We start from the raw sequence: 13,389 nt of genomic DNA on the forward strand, positions 1-13,389 counted from the left end.
GAAATAGTTATTTCAATAAATTCCTCATCGGTACATGTATATGAAAATATATCTATTCTGAGAAGAACGAATTAGATATTAAAGAATATTTGTTGATTGAATGAATTATATGGATCTCGTTTAGTGATTACATATATAACTTTTAAGCTTCTAGCTCCTTGGGCATGAAGCTCCGGTAACGAGGCTCAATGCGCCTAAAGCGTCTGAAACGAGGCGCAAAGCACCTGAAGGGCCTGAATATAGGCGCAAAGCGCCTGAAGCACTATGAACCAGGATCTTCATTGGAAATGGAAGTCCTTCTCATTCAGAAGAAAGGGAGGGCTATGTCGAAAATGGAAGTATTGTCGAATTCTAAGCAAGAACAAATGTACAAGAGATCGGAACCTTCCGCACACAGAACCTTCCAGAAGGCGGAAGATTCCAGATTTAAAATCAAAAAAACCCATTCCAGACGTACAGAACTTTACAGGCGAGGATCGCCTTTCAGATGCTCAGAACTTTCCAAGCGGGAATCTTTTTCCGGATAAGCGGAACATTCCGAACGCGGAACTTTCCAGGGGCGCGGAACCTTCCGCACAAGAAAACTTGGGATCTAGGAGTATTCTGATCACGATACTCCTCCCAGGCTCCAGGAGTATTCGGAACGCGATACTCCTGCCAGGCACCAGGAGTATTCCGACGAGCACGATACTCCTCCCAGGCGCCAGGGGTATTCAGAACGCGATACTCCTACCAGGCGCCAGGAGTATTCCGATCACGATACTCCTCCTAGGGACGATACTCCTCCTAGGAAAGCGATACTTCTGCCAGGCGCCAGGAGTATTCCGAGCACGATACTCTCCCAGGCCAGCCAGGAGTATTCGGAGCGCGATACTCCTTGCCAGGCGCCAGGAGTATTACCGAGGACGAGGAGTATTTCGATCGCAATACTCCTCCCACGGCGCCAGGAGTATTCTAGGCAAGATACTCCTGCTTAGCGCCAGCACTTTCTCCTACAAGAAGAGCCTGACAACCGCCAAGAGTCCTCCAGGCGAAAGGTGAAAGACATTCGAGGCTTCTCCTGATAGGGACAGGAGTTGTCGCACAGGTGGCCGTCGCCCTTGTCAGGATAGTCTTAATGCAATAAAGGCAAGAGCAAGTTCGGCTTTTTTCAGGCAGGGACTCAAGATGTAGCACAGGCTGCCGTAGCCCTTGTCAGGTTAGAGCACGGTACTGCTAAAAGCCCTTCACCTTCGAAAGGAAGCGCTCCTCCTCCGGTGCTAATCTTCTCCCAACTTGAATGAGGAATGGAAGATAGAGCAGAATTGTGAGAATTAGTTCAGTAATTAGTAAGAGGATATTAAAATCATCCTCCTTCTAAAAATAATGCAACCAACCATTTACAGAAAGAGGGGCAATCGTTTAGAAGTTGAACAAGATTCGTACGAGCTCTCATTCATTGATTAGAGGCTCTTCCAGATAAGAAAGGCGTAAAATACGGACTTATCTCCAAGATAATAAAGCTGGAGGAGATTCTCTTCGATCCTCGGTTGTCATTTGCGATCTCTTTCGACTAATACTCATTCGGGATTATTGACGAAAGAACGAAGAGAGTAAGATTTCCATTCTTTCTCTGCATGTCGGAAAGGAAAGAATGTCGTAGAAGGCTTGGTGTATACGACTACTGAATGACAAGTCATATACGCATACCATAGTTGCCTTTCTGGTTCGCTACGGCAGGAATTATCTATATCCTTACAGGATTTTCCTAGTAAGGACTTCGCTTAAAAGGTTTGTTACGACAATACCTACTCAGCTTCGGTATTTAACAAAGGTTGTTGGGCTTAAATTTTGCATTATTGAGAGCTTTCTTAGACTCGAGAATAATTTTATTATCCATTCATTGAAGGGAGTAACTGGCAACTCAGAATGAATGCAGCCAGGCAGTGAACGAGACGGCTGTAATTGTAAGCCGATCCAGTACCATCCGGTTCTCGGTCGTGAACACGGTGGTTACATCTCTCTCTCCTAAGGGATCGAATGCTTCACCATATATTCCCCTACAATCAGGGACTTAACCACGTATTGAGGGGATTTTTTAGGCGAACATGAATAACATCGTATTCGTTTTGCTAAGGATCTCTCTCTGCCTCGGCGAGGAAAGAATGTAGTAGAAAATTCACCTTAAGATAACGGTTTACGGTTAAGCCTTATGCACACCACCGGTTAATTACAGAGTTCCTACTATCCTTACAAGAGTTTCCTAGATGAATGCTGTTTACCACCAATGTGACGGTATTATAAAGGATTTTAATTCGGCAGAGCACGATTTAACCTATTTGGAAACAGACACGGAATGTAACGATCCTTAGCAGGTTCGATGCGGATTTTGCACGTCCGTGAGAACCTTTTTGATCGACGATAATATCTGTTAACGTATGTTTAACATTTATTGGAAAGAGTTGTCAGACCCTGCGGAAAGTATTCACAGATCTCTTCGCAAGGCAGAAGATGAACGAGCTTCTTATAGATTGCTTCCTTTTCCTCGAAACGAGAGGTAGCAAGATACGCCATCTTTAATTTAAATAGGGGAATAAACTTTAGTCTTTCTCCCCTAGTTGATATATATTCTTAACAGATATTAAAATAAATGGGCATCAAAGGAAGAAGATGAATGCATCATTTTGACAATAAAAAAGGTTGGATTCACAGAGGTCACGTTCTTCTTTCAGCATGTGTCGGAAGGTTTTTCTAAGAGAGTAGAGATTTTATCGGAATCTATTATAAATATTGGACCTGAAAAACCTATCCACTCTGAGTCTGTCTGCGTACAGACTGACCAGAAGTAAATATGAATGAGAGGATTTTCAAGGGAAGCTTGATAATTCCTTTAAATATGTTAAAGACATAGAGTTGCTGCAGATCGTGCTAGATGGAAAGGGGAAACTGTCCTCTTCCGATACCTCTGTGAACCACATAATGGTTTTCTTCCCTTTCAGAGGGAAGAATCACCTTGGTATTTTATGCTATCAATGAACACAGTAAAAGATATACTCTGTCTCGACAAAGAATATTAGAGATAGTAGAGAATTAAGACTCTTCGGGATTCTTATACAATACCTTCTATACGATAAGAGTAAGAGATCTTATACGTTAGAATGGGATCCTAATTTGGGCCTCAGATTCCGTGTTCCGACAAGATGGAACTGCTCCTAATCAAATGTTTCTCTTGGTCCTAAACGATCAAAAGGACAAGTGAAATTTTGGGCTTTAGAATCTGGAATCAAATTCTATGAAGACTCGGCAATGGGTTCTGGCCAGCATAGTATGTTTGGCAAAAGAACTAAAGCCTTTTATTCCTGGATCAACGCTTTCAGATAGAGGTTTCGTTGTCCGGGTAATGTAGTGACATTGTCATCTACAGAAGAAGACAAGGTTTAAACGTTTACTGACAGAGTCTTTGGAACGCGATGAGGGCTCAAACTACTTCCCAAAAGGTTCAGAGGGATACATCAAGAGCTAGGAATCAGGAGTCCTACAATTTCAGCTCAGAATCTCTTTAAACTTCCAGGCTCCTTCCCTTCCTTCGGGCAAGGATAGGGAAGCTTCTGCAACGAGAAAACTCATCAACATGTAGGGAGGAGAACTCGTTAGCAACGGAAGTATTCAATAAGGATCCTCCTCGGAGGAAGACTTGTCTCTCGGACTTTTAGATTTCCTATCGTCTACTGGATGTAGCTGACTAAATTTTGATGAATGTGCAGGAGCAATTAGCGTCTTTGGTAGGAGTACTTTCTAAAGAGCCTACTCGTAAAAAGGATGACAGGCTTCCGATTAAGAGATCCAAATACCGATCTCCTGTCGGCGCGACGAACCCTACAGGGGAGTTGTCGCACAAGCGGCCATCTCTGGGGGAGGGCGTGCGGTTAGGCAAGAAACGTGGGGAAAGGGAAGTAAAACTACTGCCAAGCGTCTGGCGGCCAAACTAGGAGCAGGCGCCAAGTAGGCGCAAAGAGCAACAAGAGCCAACTGGAGAAGAGAGAACTCCTGATAGGAGTATAGCGCCCGCTAAGCGCAATATACTTGCCATTCGAAAGGCGCATTCCATGAGCGATACTCCTACCAAGCCACAGGGAGTATTCGGAACTAGATGCGCCTTCCATAGGTCAGGAGTATTCAGGAAGAGATACTCCTGCCAGGCGCCTTGAGTACTCTGACCTCGATACTCCTCCCAGGAGCCAGGAGTATTCTGGACTTTTTACTCCTACCGGGCGCCAGGAGTATTCTGAGCTTAATACTCCTAACAGGCGCCAGGAGTATTTGGAGCAAGATGCGCCTTCCAGACGGCAGGAGTATTCGAAGAGTGTTACGACTGTCAGGCGCCAGGAGTATTCCAAACAGGATACTCCTCGCGCCAGCCAGGCGCAAGCCAGGCGCTAGGCTTCATCCAGATGAGATCCAGTTCAAAGAAAGTCCTAGTCTTCTTTGAAACAATGGTGATCTCTAAAGCACTTCATAAGTGACTTGATGATACCTTCAAACAGCTGAGAATTTAAAAGCTCATGAAGTGCGAGCTTTTGCAAATTCTTGTTCTTTCGTAAACAATATGTCAGGAAGACATATTAGCTTTAACATATGAGAGATGCAACTATGTGTTGACTGCTCATTACACGAAGGACTTCAAGTTAACCTACGAGAGATCCTTCTCTCTTGGTTTATACGTATCAGCGGATACGTTGCTGGGATAAGGAGCCGACACTGATCCTTTAATAATGAGTTGAATTTATTTTAACTTAGTGATTTTTTTTTTTGAGGTTTGAAAGGAGTTTGGGGGAAAACTCTTTTTCAATTTTAGCGCGAACCCTCATGTTAGGAACAGGTGATCGGGATCGGTGTTGCGCTCCTTAGTTATGCCAATAGGCATAGGCATATTGTTATATAAGCGGATTAGCACCCATGACAAATGCCAATTAGGCTCGACCGAGTAAGTGGATAAGACCCCATCGGTAGACCCACAAGAACTCTTGGCCACAGATCACTATCTTGCTAAGGCTCTTGAGACGAAGCAGACTCCTATGCAATAGCTAGGAAGTCGACCCTTCGTCTAGAAACACAGAGGAACCAAGGTCTATAAATACCTACAACACATGTTGTTTACCTGTCTAGTCAGGAGTTAGCTCTGTCTTGCCCTCCACCAAAGGGTGTCAATCAGCTATGTATATATCTGACAGGTAAGTTGAATGTATGAAAATGATATTGTTATGATACAATAAAGTTTCATACATACTTACCTGGCAGATATATACGATTGAAGACCCACCCAGCCTCCCCGCAGGAGACAGGTGGAAGAGAGAATCTGATTAGAAAACGGGAATGGTTCCTAGTCCTGCCACCCAGCGGCAGGCCGGTAGATCACCTGACCTACCTGTAGCGTGTGCCGCGAAATTCGAATTTCTGTCGGGGACGACGGAGTCGATAGCTATGTATATATCTGCCAGGTAAGTATGTATGAAACTTTATTGTATCATAACAATATCATAATAATGGAGTGAGTGGGGAATACCCCTTGTTTACATAGCATCACCAAGCATTTTCTTTTGCCATCATATGAAGACATTTGCTTCACTCCTGACTGCTGCTAAGTTGAACTTGTGTTTTTGTTTAGATTTTTGTTGTTAAGCAAGAGAGTCATTTTCAGAGGTCTGAAGGGTATTATCAAATCGAATCTTCATCTCCTCTGTTTTACTGATGTGACTCCCCATTGTTTTAGATATTTATTCAGATATGTTATCTTATACCGACATTGGTAAGTTTCCAGTAGAGGAGGTAGCCTAAGTATTAGCCTACTTCTTCTTGTTGTTGAAGAGCTCCCATCTTTCTTGGGTACAGATCCTACATGATATTGCTTTACTTGCACTTTCAAGCAACTATAATTAGCCTACACTCTTCCTGAACCTCATGTTGTCGAGTCCCACTACCCTGTTTGTCAGCATGCACACAGTGCTTTATTATGGACTTACAAGTTGTTTGTACAACAGTTCTCTGTGGTATAACACTAACACACAAAATGTTTAGTGCATTTAATAGTACAGTGCTCATGAAAATTTACAGTAGTAGCTTGGTTCAACTAATCACACAAATCTATCTTTTACCATGATTCCGAGAGGTTACACGTTAGCATAAAATTATTATGACTCAAGTAACCTGTCTATCCAAGATAGAGAATGGATACCCAAAGTGTACACACCTATAACTTGTCTGACCCCAGCTCTTACTTCTCCCCTAGGGATATGCAACTGTAAAAACCAAGTCTGCAACTTCTGTGGCAACCTTCTCCATCATTGCTTCCATCTCTGCTTCTAGGGCACAAGACATCCATTATCCTGGAGGGTACAGCTGGAAGATCTTGTCTATGCAAGAGGGTGTGGACAAACTTCTTTGAATGGAATCCTGTACCCATCCCGAAGGACAGATACTTCAGTCCCTGCTCCTGCCACAGCCAAGCAGTGAGATGGGCAACCCCCTCCTTATGGCAGCAGTAGAAGGGGCTCGCCAACCTCTATGACATCCTCACTACTTCCCCTTACCTCCTTTCTTAGCACTGCCAGAGGAAGGTGGTCAAAAGGGTAGAGAAGACTCCACTCTTCTCAGAGGAAGAAGGCATGGCTCCTTGTCTGGGTTTTGAAAGAAGAGGTTTCCTTGCCAATCCCGACATGGAAGGCTTGGCCAGATCCACAGATTTGGCTAAGGGCCCTTTCACACTATGTCGTACGTAAATGCGACACGATGTCGGACCTACATGCGACTAGCAGTCGACTATTATCTCTAATGTACCTTTTCACACTATGTCGGTCCGGCATCGCATTACAGCCGACAGCCCCCACTGGCCATGTCCGGTGCTGCACCCAGACGCGATTGCAGTTGGCCATTGCCTTCAATACGTGTCTTCACAGTATGCGATTTTTTCCTGCATATACGTGCGACAGCAGTAGACTTCCACTGCTTCTGGTGATCGGGTGCATTGGGTATTGAAAACATTTGAGGGATATAAATAGTGTTATTCCCGTTGCTGAATAACCACTGGTTCCATGCAACGAAAAAACACCATACAAAGTTAATAATAACAATAGTGTTATTCGTAAATAAGAAAGAACTACAGGTATGGATGGCTTAAGTATAAACTACTGAGAAATGATTTACTAAATGATTTGCTGTTTTTTTCATTTAGGTTACATATACGTTTTGATACTGAAATTATTAGAAGGTTATCGGCAGATTATTGACATAAAAGAGGACTAAAAGCTTTTGATTTCGAAATATTTGATTTTTTTTAGAAGCTATAGTTAACACTTACGTTTTATTTACATTAATTAATGAAACAGAGAGAGATATGGATTTTTTATAATCAAAGTAAAAGATTTTAGTTTTTTGATATAGATATATCAGTTTATACTTTTGATAAATAGAGATGTTTCAGCTAACACTAGTTGTTTTCATCTCTCCTTTTTAATTTCTATATGTAAAAGCAAATTTACAAGGAAAGGTCCATATTATTTCCTCTTACTTGATGGTAAATGCCAGTTGTTGTGCTGGCGAAATATCATCTCTGAATGTCGTATTTCTTTTTAGCAACTGGTCATGTAGACGTGACAGAGTTCTCAAAGGTTGTTGTTTTAGACATTCTGAAGTAATTGAAAATTTATCATTATCTCTCTTCAGCTCCTCGAAAATTGTGGCAAATGCGCCATGCAAGTGCCTTTGTGTATTCAAAGGGTGTACCCAGTGGAATTCTAGGTTTTTCTTTTCTCTTCTTTTTTCTCAAATGTAATAAATAAAGACAATAATTTTCTCCTCCTGTCCATCTAGTCACCACTACAGGCTGAGAGCAGACTGCAAGCGCTTGTCAAAAATTGGATCAGTTTGTACGGTAGTCGGACAAATGTACGATTTGAGCAATTTTGTGTCGCATTTAGATCCGGCACTGCAATCGTATCTTGGTCCGACAAGAATCGCATAGTGTGAAAGGGCCCTAAGGCTGACATCAAAGTAGGAGTTTTAGAGGCAGGGAAGAATAATGAGCTCGACACTGAACTGTTCCAAAGCACCAGGCTATTCATGTGTGAAACAAGGAGAGGAGAAGAGAAGAGAGGAAATCATATCCCTCCCATGAAGACTTGGCTTTGCCTACCGGTTGGCCCTCTGGTGTGCCAGGAAGGTCAGAGCTAGCTCTGCTTCCTGACACCACCAACCTTTGATACATAACGTCTCATCTCTAGACAAGGTGCCTGAAGCAGTGTAGACTGTCGGTGTGTTCAGCCTTAGGTCAGCCCACAAGCAACTTCCTGATATAACTACGTATTCCAAAGGTCATTGGTCAGCCTGTAGACTGATGTGTCGAGTGCCAGAAAAGTGGCCTCCACATGCATAGGTACATGGTACCTTTTCTAGTCTGAAAATAACAGGGATGGTATGCTTGATCTGCTAAAGGAGAGGAGATGCCTTAACCCTTAGGTCAGGGCATTTACTTCCTCCAAAACACCAGAAGTAGGGTTTCGCTTCAGGAGTTGACCCTAAGGTTAACTCTGTAAACAAGTTAGTCATCTTAGTCAACTTGTGAAAACCAATAAGAAGCCCACACATGAATGAGCAAAATAATCTCCAAAAATGATTGCTCCAGCTCAGCCTGAAGGGGTTCAGGAAGTACGGTTTCATCGAAACCAAGAAGATCCCCTTGGCATGAAAGATCCCCTTGGGCATGAAAACACTCCTTCAGCCAAAGAGGGATAGTACATACCAGAACTTCTCTCCCTGTGGTGTACCTGGTCCCACAAACCAGACGAGCCTTTCACCTGGGAGAAGGGTTGGGACCCTGGTAATTAGTTTTTAGAACCATATTTTGACTTTAACCAGGCAGCTCCCATACTATCGTACTGGTCACAACTGAGAGCAAAGGCAGAGGGGAAGAACCATCCCACATACCATTCCTGCCCATCTCTCAGGGTTGCAGCAAACTGCACTAACAAGAGTGGGAACAGCCACTTAGGGACCTCAACCTGAAGAAGGATCACTACATGTGTGCGTTCCAGAAAGTGTAAATGCTCCGAGCTTGGAGATTAAGCAGGCTCTCTCCTTTAGTCCCCAAAGGATGCCAAGAACAACCACCTACCCTGCTGCTAATGCCAGATTGATGTGAGGACCAGTTCCAGGCTGAGCTGATGGGTTGGGCATACCCATCTCTTTGCTATTGTAGGGGTCGTGATGAGAGGGGCTGTCCCTCTCCGCCTCATCTCTGTGCAAGCCCAAGCTCTTGCAGTTTTACAGTGAGACATGACAGAAGTTGTACCTGGGTCTAAATGAGCCGATGGCATAACTCCGGGCCCGCCAAAGGAATAAAGGTCACTGGATGATTGAGCACCTCAACTATCCGCAGAGTCGGGAGAATACGGAAGGGGCCCCCCTTTGACTGCATACAAGTCCTTAGACTTTCCCTTCTCTCGCTTCCACCAGGGTGGTATGGGGTGGTGGAAGACAAAGGAGAGTGCCATTGGTGCTTCTCTTCCCTTTCCCCATGCCGTACACACTTACTTTATGCACCAGAGGCCTGGTTGAAGCTAAAACCGAAGGCTCTGTTCAAGTACCAGGAACCAGGGGGTCTGCAACTGGGAGTGCCACCACTATAGGAAGATTCTCTTTCATAGCAGCAACAGCAGAAGACATCCTTGACCGTACCAGAGTGGTCGGGTGTGAAAGCCTTCTCCTCGTTGTCCACTGGAGATACTGCAGCGACAGCATCTTTCTGCGGGAACCAGCAGCATCAGTGGCAAAGTCAGAATTGTCCAAAGGTGACATAGGTGCTTATAGAGCTCCTTCATCAGAAGCAGCTATGTCAAGAGTGTCATGACAAGGACAATATAGATTGTTTTCTCTTGTCTACATATATACATAGTGGAAGGCTTAATGAACATTTTATTAAAATTACTATTCTATTGTAAAAAGTAGTTGCAATAATGTCTTGAAAAAGTTACAAAACATATTAGATCTTCATGCCGTGTTCCTACCTTGTGTAATCCATCTTATACCTTTTTATATTAGCTATTCATCCTGACTTTGCTAAATATCTTGCCACATTAACTAATGTGACATTGTTTTTTTTTTTTCCAGAGGGGTGGTCCAGCGTAGAAAGACATCACGTGCCTAAGCTAAGATGCATTAAACTTTGTAAATAATGGTTATTTCCCTTTGCTATTTATTGAAATATTGCAGCATTTGTTATCACTCTTGTATAATTTTAGAATAAATAAGTATGGAGCTGTACAAATGAGTTAATTTCAAGTAATGGTATTTTCTTGTTTATTTCTTTTTATCTGCCTTCAATTAGTGAAATTATATAAAAAAATGTTTCAAATGTAAACACATTTATGGGTCTCTAATAAGCTACGTATTGCTGTGTTTGTACACAAAAAGCTAGAGACAATAAAGCTGTGATAAAAACATACATTGTCTTTCTTCTAATACTTCTCCAAAGATTTTAATTGGTATGAACAGTTATCAATCTCCATCTGTGCATGTATAAACTAATAGTCTCCTTTGGGCATAATCTGAGTAGTGACACAATGGAGTTCCCTTTTCAACTTTCCTCATAAATGATTACAATATAATTACAATATCTGTTTTACTTTGTACATTCTAGTGTGATCATCTACGGTGCACATAGAAGGGTACTTAATATTGATAGAATTTTTTAAGCAAAATTAAGCATCATAGGTGCATGGTACGATGCAACTTGCCTCAGTAGCTTGCCTATTTCAATAAGTAAGTGCAAGGTGCATTGCCAAAGTACACTACTGCTGCACAACCAGACAGGTCCAAATTTGAAAGCAAATTTTTCAGAAATAGACATCCAGCCATCAGTTACAAGATAACCCATTTGTTCCTGCTAAAAGACAGGAAAACAAACAAAGTGAAAACAGCTTCTTAGATAACAGTGAATGGGTGACCATGGATGGGAAGCTTAGGATGTGGAAAAACAATGCAGTGGAGGGAAGGTATAGGTGGTGTGCAAGAAATAAAAGCTATGTTAATGGGAAGATGTTTATAAGATGTCAACTAAGTGGTGTAGCTAAGTGAGTGCACATGTAGGTGACAAAATACTACATAAAAAAACAATAACTATCTAAAACTCATTCCAAGAATTATGTTACAATGACTCTTTCTCAAGTTGAATGAATGAAAAAGTAACTCCCTGAATAAGTGCATATACAAATTAACTTACATATCAGTAACTGAAAAGCATATAAATATGTATTTAAACTTGCAAAATACAAAATGTTTACATTATACATGTAATTTGACTTAAATACCCAAGGTTAATCTGACAGTGGGTGTCCCCCTTCAACAATCCTCCCCAGACCTCTTGCTGTTCTCAGATGCGTCACTAGAAGGCTGGGGAGCCCATATGGAGGAGTGATGGTGTCAGCAAAATGGAGTTGCAAGGACAGAGAACTCCATATAAACGTGCTGGAGTTGAAAGCAGCTTTCCTGGCTCTACAAGAATTCAGGGAGAGAGTAAAGGGACACTCAGTGGTATTGATGTCAGACAACACCACAGTAGTAGCTTATATAAACAAGCAAGGAGGCCTAGTTTCTCGGCAGTTACATGTGATGACAGTTCAACTTCACCAGTGGGCTATAGAGAACCTGGTAGACATCAAGGCCAGGTATATTCCGGGAAAAAGAAACATAGTGGCCGACAAGTTGAGCCGCAGGGATCAGATTCTGGGAACGGAGTGGTCCCTACACCAACAGGTAGTGGACAGGATGCTCATGTTGTGGGAAGGACGATCATAGACCTATTCGCAACCAGGTACAACAAAAGTTGGAAGTGTATTGTTCAAGTAGTCCCCGGACGCAGAGGCAGTAGCAGAAGAAATGCGCTACAACACCCCTGGGACAATCTGGACGTGTACGCATTTCCTCCATTTTGTCTAATCCGTCAGGTTCTGAACAGGGTAATGCGGTCTCAGAACCTAACAAGATGACCCTGGTAGCCCCGTTATGGCCGAAAGCAGAGTGGTTTCCAGACCTACTGGAACTCCTAGTAGATGCGCAAGAGAGTACCTCCATGGAGCAACCTTCCGTGTCAGCCTCACGTGGAGAGGTACCACCAGTCGGTGGTGAAGTCCCTATCGCTTCACGGGTGGAGACTGTCAAGTATCTCCTCCGAGAGCGAGGGTTTTCGCAGGAAAGCAGCAACTCAGATGGCAGGTAATATCAGAAAATCATCTGCGACAGTATACCAAGGGAAGTGGTCAGCATACTGTGATTGGTGTCGTAGGGGGAAACGTGTCTCCACTCGGTACCACTATTCAGCAGTTAGCAGACTTTCTGATATATCTCAGAACAGAAAAACATATGTCTGTATCTGCAGTGAAGGGGTACAGGGCTGCTCTAGCCTCAGTCTTACGAATGAAGGAGTGGACATATCGTCTTCATGCGGAGTTGACCATGCTGATGAGGAGCTTTGAACAGTCATGCCCACCAAAGGAGCTAAAAGCCCAGATTGGGATCTGACCAAGGTACTGAGTAGTCTGACAAAACCCCCTTACGAACCACTAAGGCAGTCCACGGATAGGAGCCTGACCCTGAAGACAGTCTTCTTATTGGCCCTGGCTTCAACCAAAAGGGTGGGGGGAGCTACATGGCCTCTCATATCTCATAAAGCACTCGAGAGGTTGGAGATCAATGGTGTGTGAGTTTGTCCCAGAATCGTGGCAAAGACCCAAAATCCAACAATAGTAGACGGCAGATTCGACTCCTTTACCATACCTTCCTTGGCAGACTTTGTAGACAACGGACAAAGCTGAAAATGCTCCTGTCCCCGTCAGGCACTAAGGGAGTACTTAAAAGAGAACAAGGGCACCTCAGGCCGGGGTGCCAGAGGTTGTTCGTAAGTACAGGACGGAACAAGAAGGAAGTGTCCAAGAATACAATATCATTTTGGCTAAGGGAGACAATCAGAAATGCTTATACTGCAGAAGACAGAGGGTCAGATAGCCAGGTGGGAGCTAGAGCTCATGACATCAGGGGATGTGAGTGCTTCTCTGGCATTTAAGAAGACATGTCTGTGGATAAAATTCTGAAAGCTGCGTGTGGAAGCGCCAAACAACTTTCACCTCATTTTATTTGAAAGATGTTGCCCATAGATCCTTGGACACCTTTTCCTTGGGTCCAGTGGTGGCGGCCCACAAGTGATATAGTTCATCCAGTGCCCCTGGCGGGTCAGTTTGCGTCTAGTCTAAGATGAAGGTATGAAAGTAGAATGAATGGGATGCTGGACTGGTCTTTTTTTCTTTACTACTTTCTTCCTACTCCTTTAACTACGGGCAATATGAAGGAGAGTACCGTCATGTG

General features: G+C 43.3%; 1 protein-coding gene across 1 annotated transcript in view; it reads left to right on the top strand.

Annotated features, from left to right (window-relative positions):
* Positions 1–10,474, top strand: part of LOC135214251 (alpha-ketoglutarate dehydrogenase component 4-like) — a 381,447-nt gene extending 370,973 nt beyond the window's left edge. The window contains exon 4 of the mRNA XM_064248315.1: positions 10,141–10,474. Within this exon, the coding sequence (XP_064104385.1) occupies positions 10,141–10,158 (18 nt within the window). The 3' untranslated portion in view covers positions 10,159–10,474. The remainder of the gene's footprint in view (positions 1–10,140) is intronic.
* The last annotated feature ends 2,915 nt before the right edge of the window (positions 10,475–13,389 follow it).

Source organism: Macrobrachium nipponense, chromosome 45 (genome assembly GCF_015104395.2).
Source record: "Macrobrachium nipponense isolate FS-2020 chromosome 45, ASM1510439v2, whole genome shotgun sequence".
NCBI lineage: Eukaryota > Metazoa > Arthropoda > Malacostraca > Decapoda > Palaemonidae > Macrobrachium > Macrobrachium nipponense.